This window comes from Lactuca saligna, chromosome 8 (assembly GCF_052625555.1).
Source record: "Lactuca saligna cultivar CGN05327 chromosome 8, ASM5262555v1, whole genome shotgun sequence".
NCBI lineage: Eukaryota > Viridiplantae > Streptophyta > Magnoliopsida > Asterales > Asteraceae > Lactuca > Lactuca saligna.
In genome coordinates, this window is record NC_136424.1 from 181,901,937 (window position 1) to 181,915,601 (window position 13,665).

At 34.2% G+C, this 13,665-nt stretch overlaps 1 protein-coding gene and 1 pseudogene across 2 annotated transcripts; both read left to right on the plus strand.

Annotated features, from left to right (window-relative positions):
- Window positions 1-2,374: 2,374 nt before the first annotated feature.
- LOC145012663 (ubiquitin fusion degradation protein 1 B-like) lies at window positions 2,375-4,828 on the plus strand. 2 transcript variants are annotated; one of them, XM_078971459.1, is made up of 10 exons: window positions 2,375-2,514; window positions 2,732-2,766; window positions 2,925-2,999; window positions 3,198-3,222; window positions 3,308-3,340; window positions 3,440-3,561; window positions 3,661-3,791; window positions 3,898-4,112; window positions 4,225-4,454; window positions 4,607-4,828. In XM_078971459.1, exons 2-10 carry the CDS (start codon window positions 2,764-2,766, stop codon window positions 4,697-4,699), a joined length of 927 nt encoding a protein of 308 aa, XP_078827585.1. In that variant the 5' UTR covers window positions 2,375-2,514; window positions 2,732-2,763; the 3' UTR covers window positions 4,700-4,828. The 2 variants fall into 2 exon arrangements, with proteins under 2 accessions (XP_078827585.1, XP_078827584.1); XM_078971458.1 differs by lacking the exons at window positions 2,375-2,514; window positions 2,732-2,766 and having other exon boundaries at window positions 2,919-2,999.
- A 1,505-nt stretch (window positions 4,829-6,333) lies between these two features.
- On the plus strand, window positions 6,334-7,303 carry LOC145010355 (protein ESMERALDA 1 pseudogene; annotated as a pseudogene).
- Window positions 7,304-13,665: the final 6,362 nt, after the last annotated feature.

A 13,665-nucleotide genomic window follows, 5' to 3' on the forward strand; every position in this document is an offset into this window, starting at 1 on the left:
ATAAAGTCATTAATATCAGTAAGGGATGACATGGGATTTGCTGTAAATGAGTAAATAGAAAATGAATTAGGAGGGTAACCAACTGTTGTATTTTTTCTCATTTGGTCCCTTTCATTTTTTGTGTACTCAATATACCATCGAACTTGTTGTTTGTGTTCACCATAACCCTTTGACAGGCTGTCACAGGTCAAAAGCTGGTCAAAAGGGTTATGATGAACGCAAACAACAAGTTCGATGGTATATTGAATACAAAAAAAAGAAAATGGACCAAATGAGTACAAACACAAAAGTTAATTACCCTCAAGAGTCATTTTCCCTTCTTTTTACCAGCAACTTCCTTTTTTTTTTTTCTTCAAAATTTAAGACTAATCATTGACCATAAAAATGCAAATGCACGGGTGTGTATTGCTCACAACTTTTTTTTATTGACCTTTATAAAACTTATTTGTGGCTTCTATTTTTTTTTTGTTTTTTTATATGTTTATAATTTACCCACCTGTTTTATATATATATATATATATATATATATATATATATATATATATATATATATATATATATATATATATATATATATATATATATATATATATATATATATATATATATATATATAATATTCAACTTGTGGTATTTATAACTTTTTTTCTCGTTCTAAACTTAAGCCTGAAGTAATAAAACTTTAAAATAACAATCTATATTTTTAAAAGTATAATATTTTATACCCTTATATTTATATCTTTTATAGTTTCTATATATATTCATCTATTTTAACAAAAAAAATCAATTTTTTTTTATCAAAACACTATTTAATATAATTTATTTATTTATTATTTTTTAAAAAAAAGTATCAATTTTTATGATATATTTTAATAGATTAATGGTGTGTCGTGTTTTAACTTTTTTTTTAAAAAAAATTGAACACAAATATTTACGCATATTTTATAAAAATAGCGCTAATAAATTATCTATAGAATAAATGAAATAAATATTATTTTAGTAAATAGATTTATGAATAATAATTATTTACATATTAAATAAAACTATTAGTCGACGTGTGGAGCTCTTCTAAAGCCATCACTGTCGTAGATAGAAGGAGAGAAAGAGACGCATCTTCAATCGACGTATGAAGATCAACGGAAATCGCTAAAAGCCGCCATGAAACATCGCCGGAAACGCATGGAACTCGCCGAAATTTGCCTAACTTTTTTTCTTGGAGGTTACATCCTTTTTTGCTAAGGTTAAGAGAACGTAAATAATTTATACCTATAGTTTTACATTAACAACCTATCTATTTTTAAGATATGATATTTTATACCCTTATATATATATATATATATATATATATATATATATATATATATATATATATATATATATATATATATATATATATATATATATTGATTTAATTTAAATAATAAACATCAATTTTTTTATCAAAAAATTATTTAACTTAATTTATGTATTTTTTTTTTCACAAAAACACTAATTTTAATAACAGTTTTTTAATAGATTACACAAATAAAATAAATAATCTTTTTATTTGCCGTCAATAACCATTTATGAAATAATTTATAATAGTTTTTTTATTTATCAATTTTTTAAATAATTTTTAAAGAAAACTATTATAAACTATTTATTAAAATATTATTTAATAGTTTTAAAAAAAAACCATAAATTAAACGTTATAGAAAACTATTACTTACATATCTTTTTATATTATTTGTGTACCGTAAAAATTAATCGTTTTAGTTTTCAATAATCATAGAATATTACAATAGTCTTTTTAATAACATATTTATGGAATAAATAAAATAAATAAATATTTTAGTAAATAGATTTATAAATATTAATTATTATATATTAAAAACTATTAATTATAAATATGTTAGTAAAAAATATAATCATAATCTAATTATTAAAAATAATATTAATTAGTAAAAAGAATGTCATCATAATCTAATTATTATAAAATAATTATTAAGGGGTAGTGATGGGGTTGACTAATAAGACACCCTATTTTACCATTTAGACAACCATAATTAATGTTTGAAATATTTTTATTGGTTGAAATTGCATTGTTTTCCGAAAAAAATATTACAAAAAGTTGATTATAGGTTGACTTTTTATAAAAATGATTATAGAGTGTTTAAGGAGTATCTTCTTAGCATCACCCGGTAGTGATTAGTATAACGGGGATATGAATAAATGATGCCTTCCATAAAATAGATCATTATTATTTTGTTATGATAAAAAATAAAAAAAATGATAATTTTACTAAGAAACTAGAAACGAAAAGAACCAATTAACGGAATTCTATTTGGTTTAGGTTTAGGAAACGTATGACATAGAAACTTTGCGTGCACACTACGACCCCGGCGCATTTTAGCCTTTCTGCCTTCTCCCAAAACCTATTTCTATCGAACTCGAACAACCCTTTCTCTTTCACCAAAGCCTTTTGCTCTCCAAATCTCCTGCAAAAATTCGAATCTCTTCACACTTTCTTATTCGGTAACACTGTTTTCCTTCTTGATTTTTCCGTAGTCAAGCATTAATTTTGTTCAATGATCTTAAGGTGTGCGTAATCCTGGATTCTGAATCGAATCACTCCGATTTTAGCTATCGACTTTGATTTAGTCTGAAAAATCGATCACCAAATACGACCAACGATTCCAATTCGAATTTGTGTTTTGTGTTGCTCTAATCACTGATTTTGTTTTTCAATTAGGTTGCTGGATTCGTCTCGCCAGAAGAGTAATCATGGTATGTTCTTCTGTTCTTGTTGATTTCTTTTTGTGTTTACTACTCTATAATTCTTGTTGTGTTTACTACTTCATTGTGTTTTTTTCTTTCTGATTTTGTCGAATGGAGATTGTATTATTAATCACTAATGTAACTTCATTACATTTTTATTCATGCAGTATTTTGATTATGGATATCATGGGACATCCTTTGAACAGACATATCGCTGTTACCCTGCATCTTTCATTGACAAGGTTAGGAAGCTTTATTAATAATTATTAGTTCTCTTTTTCACTTAATTTGATAAACTATATATATCAAATGTTTCTTTTTGACTTAATGAATAAAGAACTATGCTATTAAGTCATAACATGTAGGAAAAAAGTAGTGTAAAGTCATGTTTGATAACAATCTATATGATTTTTAACCCTTTGATCTTTTTCTTCTCACAGGCTCACATAGAAAATGGTGACAAAAGTGAGTGGATTCTTTTTGTATTTTAATATTTTTTTTATTTTGCCTTTTAGCGAAAATACTAATATTTTTATTGTTTCTTTTCCAGTTATAATGCCTCCTTCTGCTCTTGATCGCCTTGGTTAGTTTATAAATATTAGATTTTTCTTTATATAATTATATCAAATTTGCTTTAATAAAATATTGATGGCTTTTAATCTTTTATATTTACATTTTACAGCTTCCCTTCACATCGATTATCCAATGCTGTTTGAGCTACACAATGTTGCTACTGAGAGAGTCTCACATTGTGGTGTTTTGGAGTTCATCGCAGAAGAAGGCTTAATATATATGCCTTATTGGGTATGAATTTCTTAAATCCATTCTATTTTTTATTTTATTATTATTATTTTTTTCAACAATTAGAACATACCTTAATTCTCGACTCATTTCTTCATGTAGATGATGGAAAATTTGCTTTTACAAGAAGGGGATCTCGTGAGAGTAAAGAATACGACCCTTCCAAAGGGTACATATGTAAAATTGCAACCACACACATCCGACTTTCTCAACATTTCCAACCCAAAAGCAATGTAAGTCAACCGCACGATTTATTCAAGACAGATTCCAATTCCGATTTCCGTTCCTCGAAATTACGAAAATGCCCCTAATATTTTTTTTTTTGTTTTCGATTTACAGATTAGAGACGACGCTTAGGAACTTCTCGTGTTTAACAACAGGAGATAGCATTATGGTGGCATATAACAATAAGAAATATTACATTGATATTGTTGAATCAAAGCCTTCTAATGCAATCACCATTATTGAAACTGATTGTGAGGTTGACTTTGCTCCTCCTCTTGATTACAAGGAGCCACAAAGGCTCCCTCTCTCATCATCATCATCCACCCAAGGTATAACTTTCATAGGATAAGTTGTAGAAAATAGCAATGTACTTTACTTTTTATTTATTTATTTATTAATATAGTAAATAATTTTTATTTATTTATTTATTTATCCTTGCAGATGAAGAAAGTCTACCAGAGGAACCAAAGTTCAACCCGTTTACAGGATCGGGGAGAAGGTTGGATGGGAAGGCTTTGACATACCAACCGCCGCCTGTTTCCACCACCTCCAAAGGGAAACAACCGGCGGTTTCCGGCGGAAGACCTACCGCCGCTTCTAGCTCCCGCCAGACTCAGGGAAAACTCGTGTTTGGTTCTAATTCTAATGCTGCTGCCCCTCAAAAGCGAAAGGTGTTTTTTTTTTTTTTGTTAAATGTTTAGCAATGATAAGAATGTAGTTGTATTTTGTTACCAATATGGTAATATTAGTATTTATATTTTTATTTTTGGTAAATAAATGTAAGTATTTTGGTCATAACGCCATTTTTTTTTGTGATGTGTAGGAAGCTGCTAAAGAGAAGAAAGTGGAAGAACCCACAAAGGAAGAAGCCAAGTTTCAAGCTTTTACTGGAAGAAAATATTCGCTAAAGGGTTAACTATCAAGAGTCAAGAGAACCATAACTATGTTTATTAATTTCCCTCAAGTCTTTGATGACTTTTAACTTGTAAAGTAACTTAACTTTAAACGAAAACTTAAAGATTAGTCAAATTTACCATTTAAAACATTGAGGTTTTGCTGTGTTGCGTTGATTTTTTTTTAAAGGATTCAACCTTAAATAGGGGTTCTATGTATGATCATTTTTGGGTTTACAAGATCACACAAAAAACATAATTTTAACTTATTAGTTCGAAACATGACAAGTATTTCGTATATTCAGATTTCTGTTTAAAACCTATAAAACCTTTTAAATATCAGTCACAATAAAAAAAAAACAAACTTATAAAGAGTAAAAGTCATAACGTGGTAAATTTAACTTTTTTTTTTAAACTTTTTTCAAAATAAAAAAGTTAAAACAACATAGATAAAAGTTTCGGGTCAAGAAAGCAAATCATCATATGCAGCATCTTTATGTTTTTGGTTACACAATCCATACAAATACTAACGCACGATGATATTTTTCAATATTATTTTGTATCCAACTTCTTTTGGTTTTGCTTTTTTTGACACAAAAATAATAAAAAATGTGATGGATCTATCGCTGTCAGTTAGACTACAACCATTTGAGCTGAAATGGCTTTCAATGCTTCTTTGATGTACGGATACTTATACGAAAACCCTAATTCTTTCGCTCTAATAGGCAACACATGTCAAACAAAAACCCTTTTATAATTTATAATAACATATCTTAAATCATTTATAATTTATAATCATAAACTAAGCACATGTCAATAATATTAAAATAATGTAATAAATAAATAGATATGGAAATTGGAATGTAAGAAATAGCAATGTACATTCATATATTTGTGTGTCATGTGTCGAGACATTATACTTTGGAAAATTTACCTGATAATAGCATTGAAAATTGCTTTATATTAATTGACATTGTTTTAATTGAAAATTCATTTGCATGCAAAGTTGAATTTTCCAGAATGAATCGGATACTATGATTTTCTTTTAACAGTAACTATTACCTTCTTACACGGAAAAATGGACTGAACTTTAGATCTAGATCGAGTCAAGACACAGATATTATGGTTATCTGCAGTCCAAAGTTAATTAAGATTAGTTAAATTTCTGTTATGATAAAACATAGACAAAAAAGTTATAATTTAAAGCACATAACTCTAAAGATTCTCACATCAATACTCTGAAGTTGTAAACAACATATCAAAGTTGATACATGGTTATAAGAGCAATAAGAAAAATCCAGAAATTTATGAACCTATTAAGGCCTTGTCTCTTTTTTTCCATTAAGTGTTGTTTTTTTTCGATTAAGTGTTGTCTGGATAAATTATTTGTTAAGCTCACCGATATAGATCCTAGCTCAAACTTTCCTTCTTCTTCTTCTTCTTCTTCCTTCAAGAGCTTCCAAGACTACCAAACATGAGGACAAGAGCACCAAAGAGGTTTAGGGTTAGAGTTGTTGGGTTTGAGAGTGACGGAGGCTGAAGGTGGGCAACCCTAGTCTCCCCACTTTCCTTTAAATACCCGAAAGTTAGGGTTTTGCCACCAGACCACCACCACTTCGTGGTAACATGCTGCCACGCCGTGGTGGCCTAATGAAACATGCGATCTCAACCTGATTCACCACGTGGTGGTGGTTCTTCACCACGTCGTGGCAACCCTAAGCATAAAAAAGTAGAGTAAATTATTGAAATCATCCTTATGGTTTGATCAAAATTACATGTTTGGTCCCTAATTTTATGTATGTAAGGGACGAAAAATGCAAAAAAATTAAACCACGGGGATGATTCGAGTGCAAAAACAAAGTTAGGAACCAAACGTACAAATTTTAACCAAAACATAAGGACAATTTCAATAATTTACTCAAAAAAATATGATTGCCAAGTACCTCAAAATCCGGATGTTACAAATTTTAATGAGTTTTGCCACCTCCAAACTTCTATATGTCTCCAAATTTGCAATGCAGTTGCTGTGGCAGGCTACCTTAACACGACACTAGTCATTCTAAATTTTCATTTCCATAGCATTTGGAGAGATCCCAGGTTTCTAAACCTGATCTTTTACTAATTATTGTAACTGCTTAATGTTATATATACATATATTTGAAAGTATCTATGTGTTTTTTTGTTGTATTGCAGTAAGTTTAGTGACGTATATGATGAAGAATTTTTTGTTATAACATTGGAAAATGATGCACGAATAGTTGAAATTGTACTTGGATACCTAATGGAAAGGTTTGATCGGAATTTGACCAATGTTTTCAACTACATAATAAAGGCTTGGGCACCTGTTCAGTACTACAGGGACATAGTTCTTCCAAGGCTTCTAGAAGAAAAGTAAGTTTTATTTATTTATTATTATTTTGTTTTTGTTACGTTATTATTTATCATCTAATCATATTTTAATGTATTAAATGGCCATGTTCATAAGGATTTTACCATTTGCAAACCGCTTATCATTTGATGCACCTCCTGATGTTCAACGCCTTCGATGTTTGGCAAATTATGAAGCTTTAAATTTTTCAATCCCTTTATTGACAATGGGTCAAACTTCACTTTCAAGAATGAAATAACACAGTGAAATCAATGGTGGAAAGTGTATTTCTTTACATCTATGCTTTGAGGAGGTGTGTACTCTTTATCTTTTTATCTAGGTTGCAGAAAATGCTCGACGGTGAACTAGGGTCAAAGGATTAATCAGCTAGGCGGGGATTAATCGGGGACCATTAATTATTAAAAAATTAATAAATATAACATTAATCCTAATAATATAAGTAAACAACTTAACAAATATATTAGTTTTTTTTTTTTTTTTTTTTTTTTTTTTTTTTTTTTTTGAAACGGCAAATCTAACCTACTCCTAAACTACACCTTAAATCCACCTATGTCCACCACAGGACTTGAACCCTCAACCTCAAGTAGGGGGGGGGGGGGCAACACCGGATACCGCTGGACTACAAACCCTTTGGTAAATATATTAGTTCATTGATGATTTGGATTAAACAACCATATCAACCAAAAATTACAAATGTTCTTCATTTGTTCTTCATCAATTCTTCAAAATCATGTTTTCACAACAAGTTCATTCAAGCCACCAAATTGAGAGCTGCAACAACCTTAAACCACCACCTCCTTTCTACCCCTAATAAGAATAGCCAAACACCACCATCTGCTGCATCCGTTTTTGCTCCAACCACCAAACACCACCATTGATAACCTTCTTGTTTGCATCTGTTTAGCACCATCACACCCATAGCTACTCCACCACTGTCGCACCATAAGCAACCAAAATCACTGAAAATTTTCTTAAGCATTTACACAAACACTTGGCATGCTAGTTATCAAACAACCACATCAACCACATCAACCACATCACTAAAAAGAAAACGAATCAGATTACTCAATTGGAGTTGTGTATCGCAAGGCTATAATCAAAATACACATGCAACAACAAAGATATTTATGCAATAAGTTCAAAAAGAAATTGGTACCAGAATTGACAAGAGAAACTAGAGAGAGGATAGAGAAGAACGATGAGTGTGGATAAGCTTAATCCTCTGTGAAGCCGATGAAGGAGTGGCAGAAGGACCAATCGATGCAGACCTATCTAATCCAAAATCGAATTCTGTAAACAATCGACACTCCCGACTATCTGCAATTGAGTATATGGCACTGAAACAACTTGTTGGTAGATGACTAATGCTAAGAACCTTCAATAGATCAATCGATACACACTTCCGACTATCTGAAATTGAGAATCAAATTATGTAAACAACTTGTTGGTAGATGATCGGTGTAGAGAGAAACGAACCCGGAAGTCTGGAGAAGCTCGAGGAATAGCACCATTGAAACAACCTGTTGGTAGATGATATGTAACACCCAGTTTTAGGTTTACCTTGTTGCTTGGGGCTACGGCCCAATCATCGGTTTTCATGGGGTTTAGGGCTTCGGGAAAGGAAGGATTCAGCCCATTTTGGATGTAGTTGCCACGATTTAAGTGATCCATGTATTCGATTGTGTCTTCGGAAGCCAAAGGTATGACTGTAAATTGATATCTCGGTCTTTTATGGGTTTTGGATTTAAGTTCAGTTGGTTTTCAGGCTATATAAAGTTGATAGAAGTGTAGGGCTTCTTGTTACCTTTACGTGGATATAAAGAACGTTAAAGTCGAAGTTATAATGAAGAAGTTATGGCCATTTGAAGATATAAGGGTTTGGGCCGAACCGGGTACGCGGGGCGTATGAGATATGTACGCATGACGTACTTGAGTGTTATGGAAGCGGGTGCATATGGGAACGCCCTGCATTCGCCTAGGCAGACTAAACCCTATTTTTCGGGTCTTGAACCCTATTTAAACACCTTAACTCATCTCCAAACCTCGTTTCCTTTAGCCTCCATCCTATCTAACCCTAAGAACGAAACCCTAAGCCTATTGCATGCATTTTGAGCTTACCTTGAGAATTTTGGTGTTATTTGGGTGATTTTGAAGAAGAAGGTGTTTAGACAAGTAGCAAGGGATTGAAGAGAGCTTGTAGATCCAGAGGTTTTACATCATTTCCAACCTATTGAAGGTATAAAGTTCTCATATTGGTGCTTCTACATCATAGATCTAGGTTCTCATGGATATTGTCCCTTTTTGGTCCCATAGTTGAGATCTTGTAGTTGTGATCATTGATGAGGCTTTAAGTTTCTCCTCTTGGCGCTTTGGAGGGTGTAGATTCATAAAGTTTGCATCTTTAGAATTGTGTAAGCCCCATGCATGAGATTAAGCCCTCTTATGAGAGTTGAATGCTATATTGTGAATTTGGAACCTTTTGGGCATGCAAAGTCACAAAGTTAGCGACTTTATGGTCCTACAGGCTCTTTAGGACTCGAATCCATGTTTTGGTCGAGTGGCTTTAAGCATTAAGTGCTTAATAAGCCTTTTTGGAATCAACATGCGAACGCGCCACGTAAGGTCGAGGAACGCCCTACATTTAGATTTGGGTACACGATCTAAGTCGGTGGCGAACACCCAATGCTCCACCAGGGAACGCCGTGCGTTCAGGGCATCAGGGGGACTTCAAACCTTTTGCCTTGGACTTGGTTTTTGGGGTTTGGGCTTTCTATTTTGGTCCATTTTCTTGGACTTAGTTACTATGGGCCTTAGTGGATCATCATTTTGGGCTTTATCGGACTATATCTTATTTTGGGTCTAAGGTAAGGCCCATTAGAGGGGTTGGGCCTAATTTAGAAAATTGGGCCATTAGTAGGCTTGGTAAGTTTACCTAGTATTGGGCCTTTCATGTTATGGTTTTGGGCTTCAAGCATGGACCAAATTAGATCAGGGGTACAATGGTTATTTTACCTTAAGAAGGATTATTGGGTTTTGATTAAGTGTTATTTTGTACTGATAGCTCGGGGAGTCGAAGGCACCAATGCCGACCCACTAGTAGCTGTTTGTAGTAGAGATGATTGTATTTGTGATAATTGTCTGGTATGCCATTATCTGTTATGTTTTATGTGTGCTTATTTGCTACGATATTATGTGGTAGTGGTAGGGGTGAAATAGACCCAATATCCAGTTAAAATAGACCGAAAGGGAGGCCAACACCCAGATATGCTCGACAATATCTGGTTGAAATAGACCGAAAGGGAGGCCAACACCCAGATATGCTCGGCAGTATCCAATTGAAATAAACCGAATGGAGGTCAACACCCAGTTATGCTTGACAGTATTCGGTTGAAATAGACCGAAGGGGAGGCCGACAACCATATATGTTTGCCAATGTATTTGTTGTATGGTATGTGGTATGATTGGGGAAACCACTAAGCTTCATGCTTATGGTTTTTAGTTTTGGTTTCAGGTACCTCTTCTTCGAAAGAAAAGGAGCCGACATGATCGTAGCACATCACACTATGTTTTCCTCATATGAGATCTTTGTGAGTTGTACTCTGATATAATTTTCTTTGACATGTTCTGGTTAATTTACATACTGGTCTTGATATGGATTGACACTTTGATGTTTCAGACTATTGTTTTTTATACTTACTTATTTTAAAATGAAATTTTTGGCTATGAATTTTGGGATGTTACAAGTTGGTATCAGAACCTTGGTTTGAGGGATTCAGACACACTCTCGAGGGTGTCTGAACTCAAATCGAGGGTTTGAGACATTCTTACAATTTTTTTATAATATTAAAATTAAGGGTTTTTAATAAAGAACAAGGAGTGTGATGCATGTTATCAGCCGAGCTCAAGGAAGTTTTCCCCATGATACCCATATATGTTATATTATGATATGAAGTATGAATATGTGAATTGTATGCTATATTAGGGCTAAGGATCTAGGAAGGATGCATGGTATACCTAATGTATGTGCTTATTGAACTGCATGCTAATACTAATTAGTCAGTGATATGATGGCCTGATTAGGATATGATTGGTTTGGTTACTCAATGCTCGAATGATGCTTGCTTTGTGCTTTTAGGAGTTCTAGTTATTTTTCATTAACTAGTAAATGAATACGTTAAGTTACATATTACGAGGACTAAACAATTTTAGAAGGTTAGGTCTAGCCCTATTTCGTAGCTCTTGTTTGAGTCCAACCGTTGTAGGGTAGGACCTCTCATTTGAAAAATTATATGTTCTTAGTAATATGTAATGGTATTCGCGAGCTAGTTAGGGGAAATAACAAGGACTTCTTATGCAACTGATGGCGGAGAGTGAGTCAAAGATTACCCTAGGGTAAGCCTAGGATGAGATTAGTGCAGTGGGTAATAGTAGTGAAAGGGACTTGGTGGAGTCAAGACAATTCTTGAGGAAAGTACAGATAGATGTGGAAGGTAGTATGGGCCCGTACTACTGAAAGTAGAGGATCCATACTCGATTCAAGGAAACTACACGAGGGGACTTTCCGTTCAAAAAGTTTGGACTGCTACAAGTGTGGCATGTTTGGTAATCTTAGCAGGGATTGTCCTCAGGGGGTAAGCCCTTTATGTCTCCTCTATGAACAGGTGAGCCACAGGAAGTCCGACTGTCTGATGTTGAGAGGAGGAGCAGTGAGTGTGCCTGCTCTGATCACGGATAGACGAGAGGGTAGGGAAGGGGCCCCAACAGAGATGAGCCGGACTTTGCAGTATCAGATAAAGGAGGTCAGGACTCCAGCAGGCGTGTAACATCGTGAATTTCCAAACAAAATTTTCATTTAAAAATCACATTAATTTCATCATCACAATCACAAAAAACCCCAAACTATTTAGTTATCAAAACACATGTTCATAAATTGTTCAAAACACAATCCAAGATCCTCCAAATCATATCTCCACTCGTGTGTGTACAATCAAGCCAGTGCCTTCCCATGATCCTAAGAAGTACCTGAAACACATAACACATAACACGGTAAGCATAAATCATAGCGAGTTCCCTAAAATACCACACATGGCTCATTATCCTCTCATGGCTATACTCAGATAAGACCCTCCGGTCAATGTGTCTCAGTGGAACCATCCGGTCCCATAACTCGAATGGACCCTCCGGTCCTAGCTCAGTAAGCTTAGAATAATACACAACATAAATCACAAAGACATAATGCAGGATATTACAATACTCAATATAAGCATATAAGACCCTCCGGTCACACAAATGTTACCACTCTAGGTAAGTATAGTGAGAAGATTCATCTCATAAGCAAGCAAGGAAACTGAATACCCCTCGAACAGTCTAACCTCTACCTACATGCAGTAAGCATCTCTAATTAACACTTAAAGATCACAACTCTAAATAAACTCATGATAGTCCCTATTTAACTCTTGGGATGGGTAAAAGACCATTTTACCCCTCCATGACCTCTATCCCTCAAGTTTGACCAAACCCTAAAGTCAATAGAAGTCAACACTCAAGTCAATAGTCCATGTTGACCCAACTTGTTGAGTGCATCTATGTGACTCGTCGAATCCCTTTAGTTCCTCAGAACCCTCATGAAAGTCTAACTCAACTCACCGAGTTGACCCATCAACTCGTCGAGTTACCGCGTGTTCAGTCTCATCGGGAAAACCCTAGCCGACTCGTCGTGTCATCTCATTGACTCGACGAGTCCATTCAGTATGTATTCTCATTTAGACGTTTTAAGGCAGATCCACAACTCCAAACTCTAGATCTACTCTCCTAAGGATCGAATGTCATGTAAAGCTTCGATCTTTACGTTCATGCATGGCATATTTGCTCCATAGTGACAATACAAGCACCAAAAAGGGTTAGATGCACAAGATCTTGTCTATAGCTCAATAAAGTTCGGGTCTATGGACTCACAAGACCTCCCACAATCCAGATCCGAGGTTTCAACCTCAAATCATTCTCAAGGGACTCAATGACACAAAAATGTTGGGAGAAAACCCTAGAAACTCCCTAAACCAAGATCTCATAAGGAAATGATCAAGTTAGCATCTTTTTACCTCCAAATGAAACAAAACCCTGATGAACCTGTAGATCCAAAGCCTCCTCTTGATCCAAGATTTGATGCTCTACACTTCTCCTTCAAAAGTGAACTAATAATCATAAGATTAGCTTCTCTCTCACTCTTTAGCTCAAGTGGACGATTAGGGTTTCTCTCAAGGATGTAAGGTGGATGGTGAGATGGAAATGAGGGCTTAAGGCCCCTTAAATAGGTCGCAACCCAGGGATTTAGGGTTTCCTCACACAACGCCAACTTGGAAAGTCGGCTCTCTGACTCGTCGAGTTGGTCATTTAACCCACTTGACCAATCCAACCCTACTCGACGAGTCGGGCACATAACTCACTGAGTTACTCATTACATGCCAAAAATAAATATAATACCTGAGAGTCGAGATGTTACAATTCTCCCCCATTAGAATCAGACTTCACCCTCAAAGTCATGCTCCATAAATAACTCTGGATACTGCTCGCTCATCTCGGATTCCGACTCCCAAGTCCACT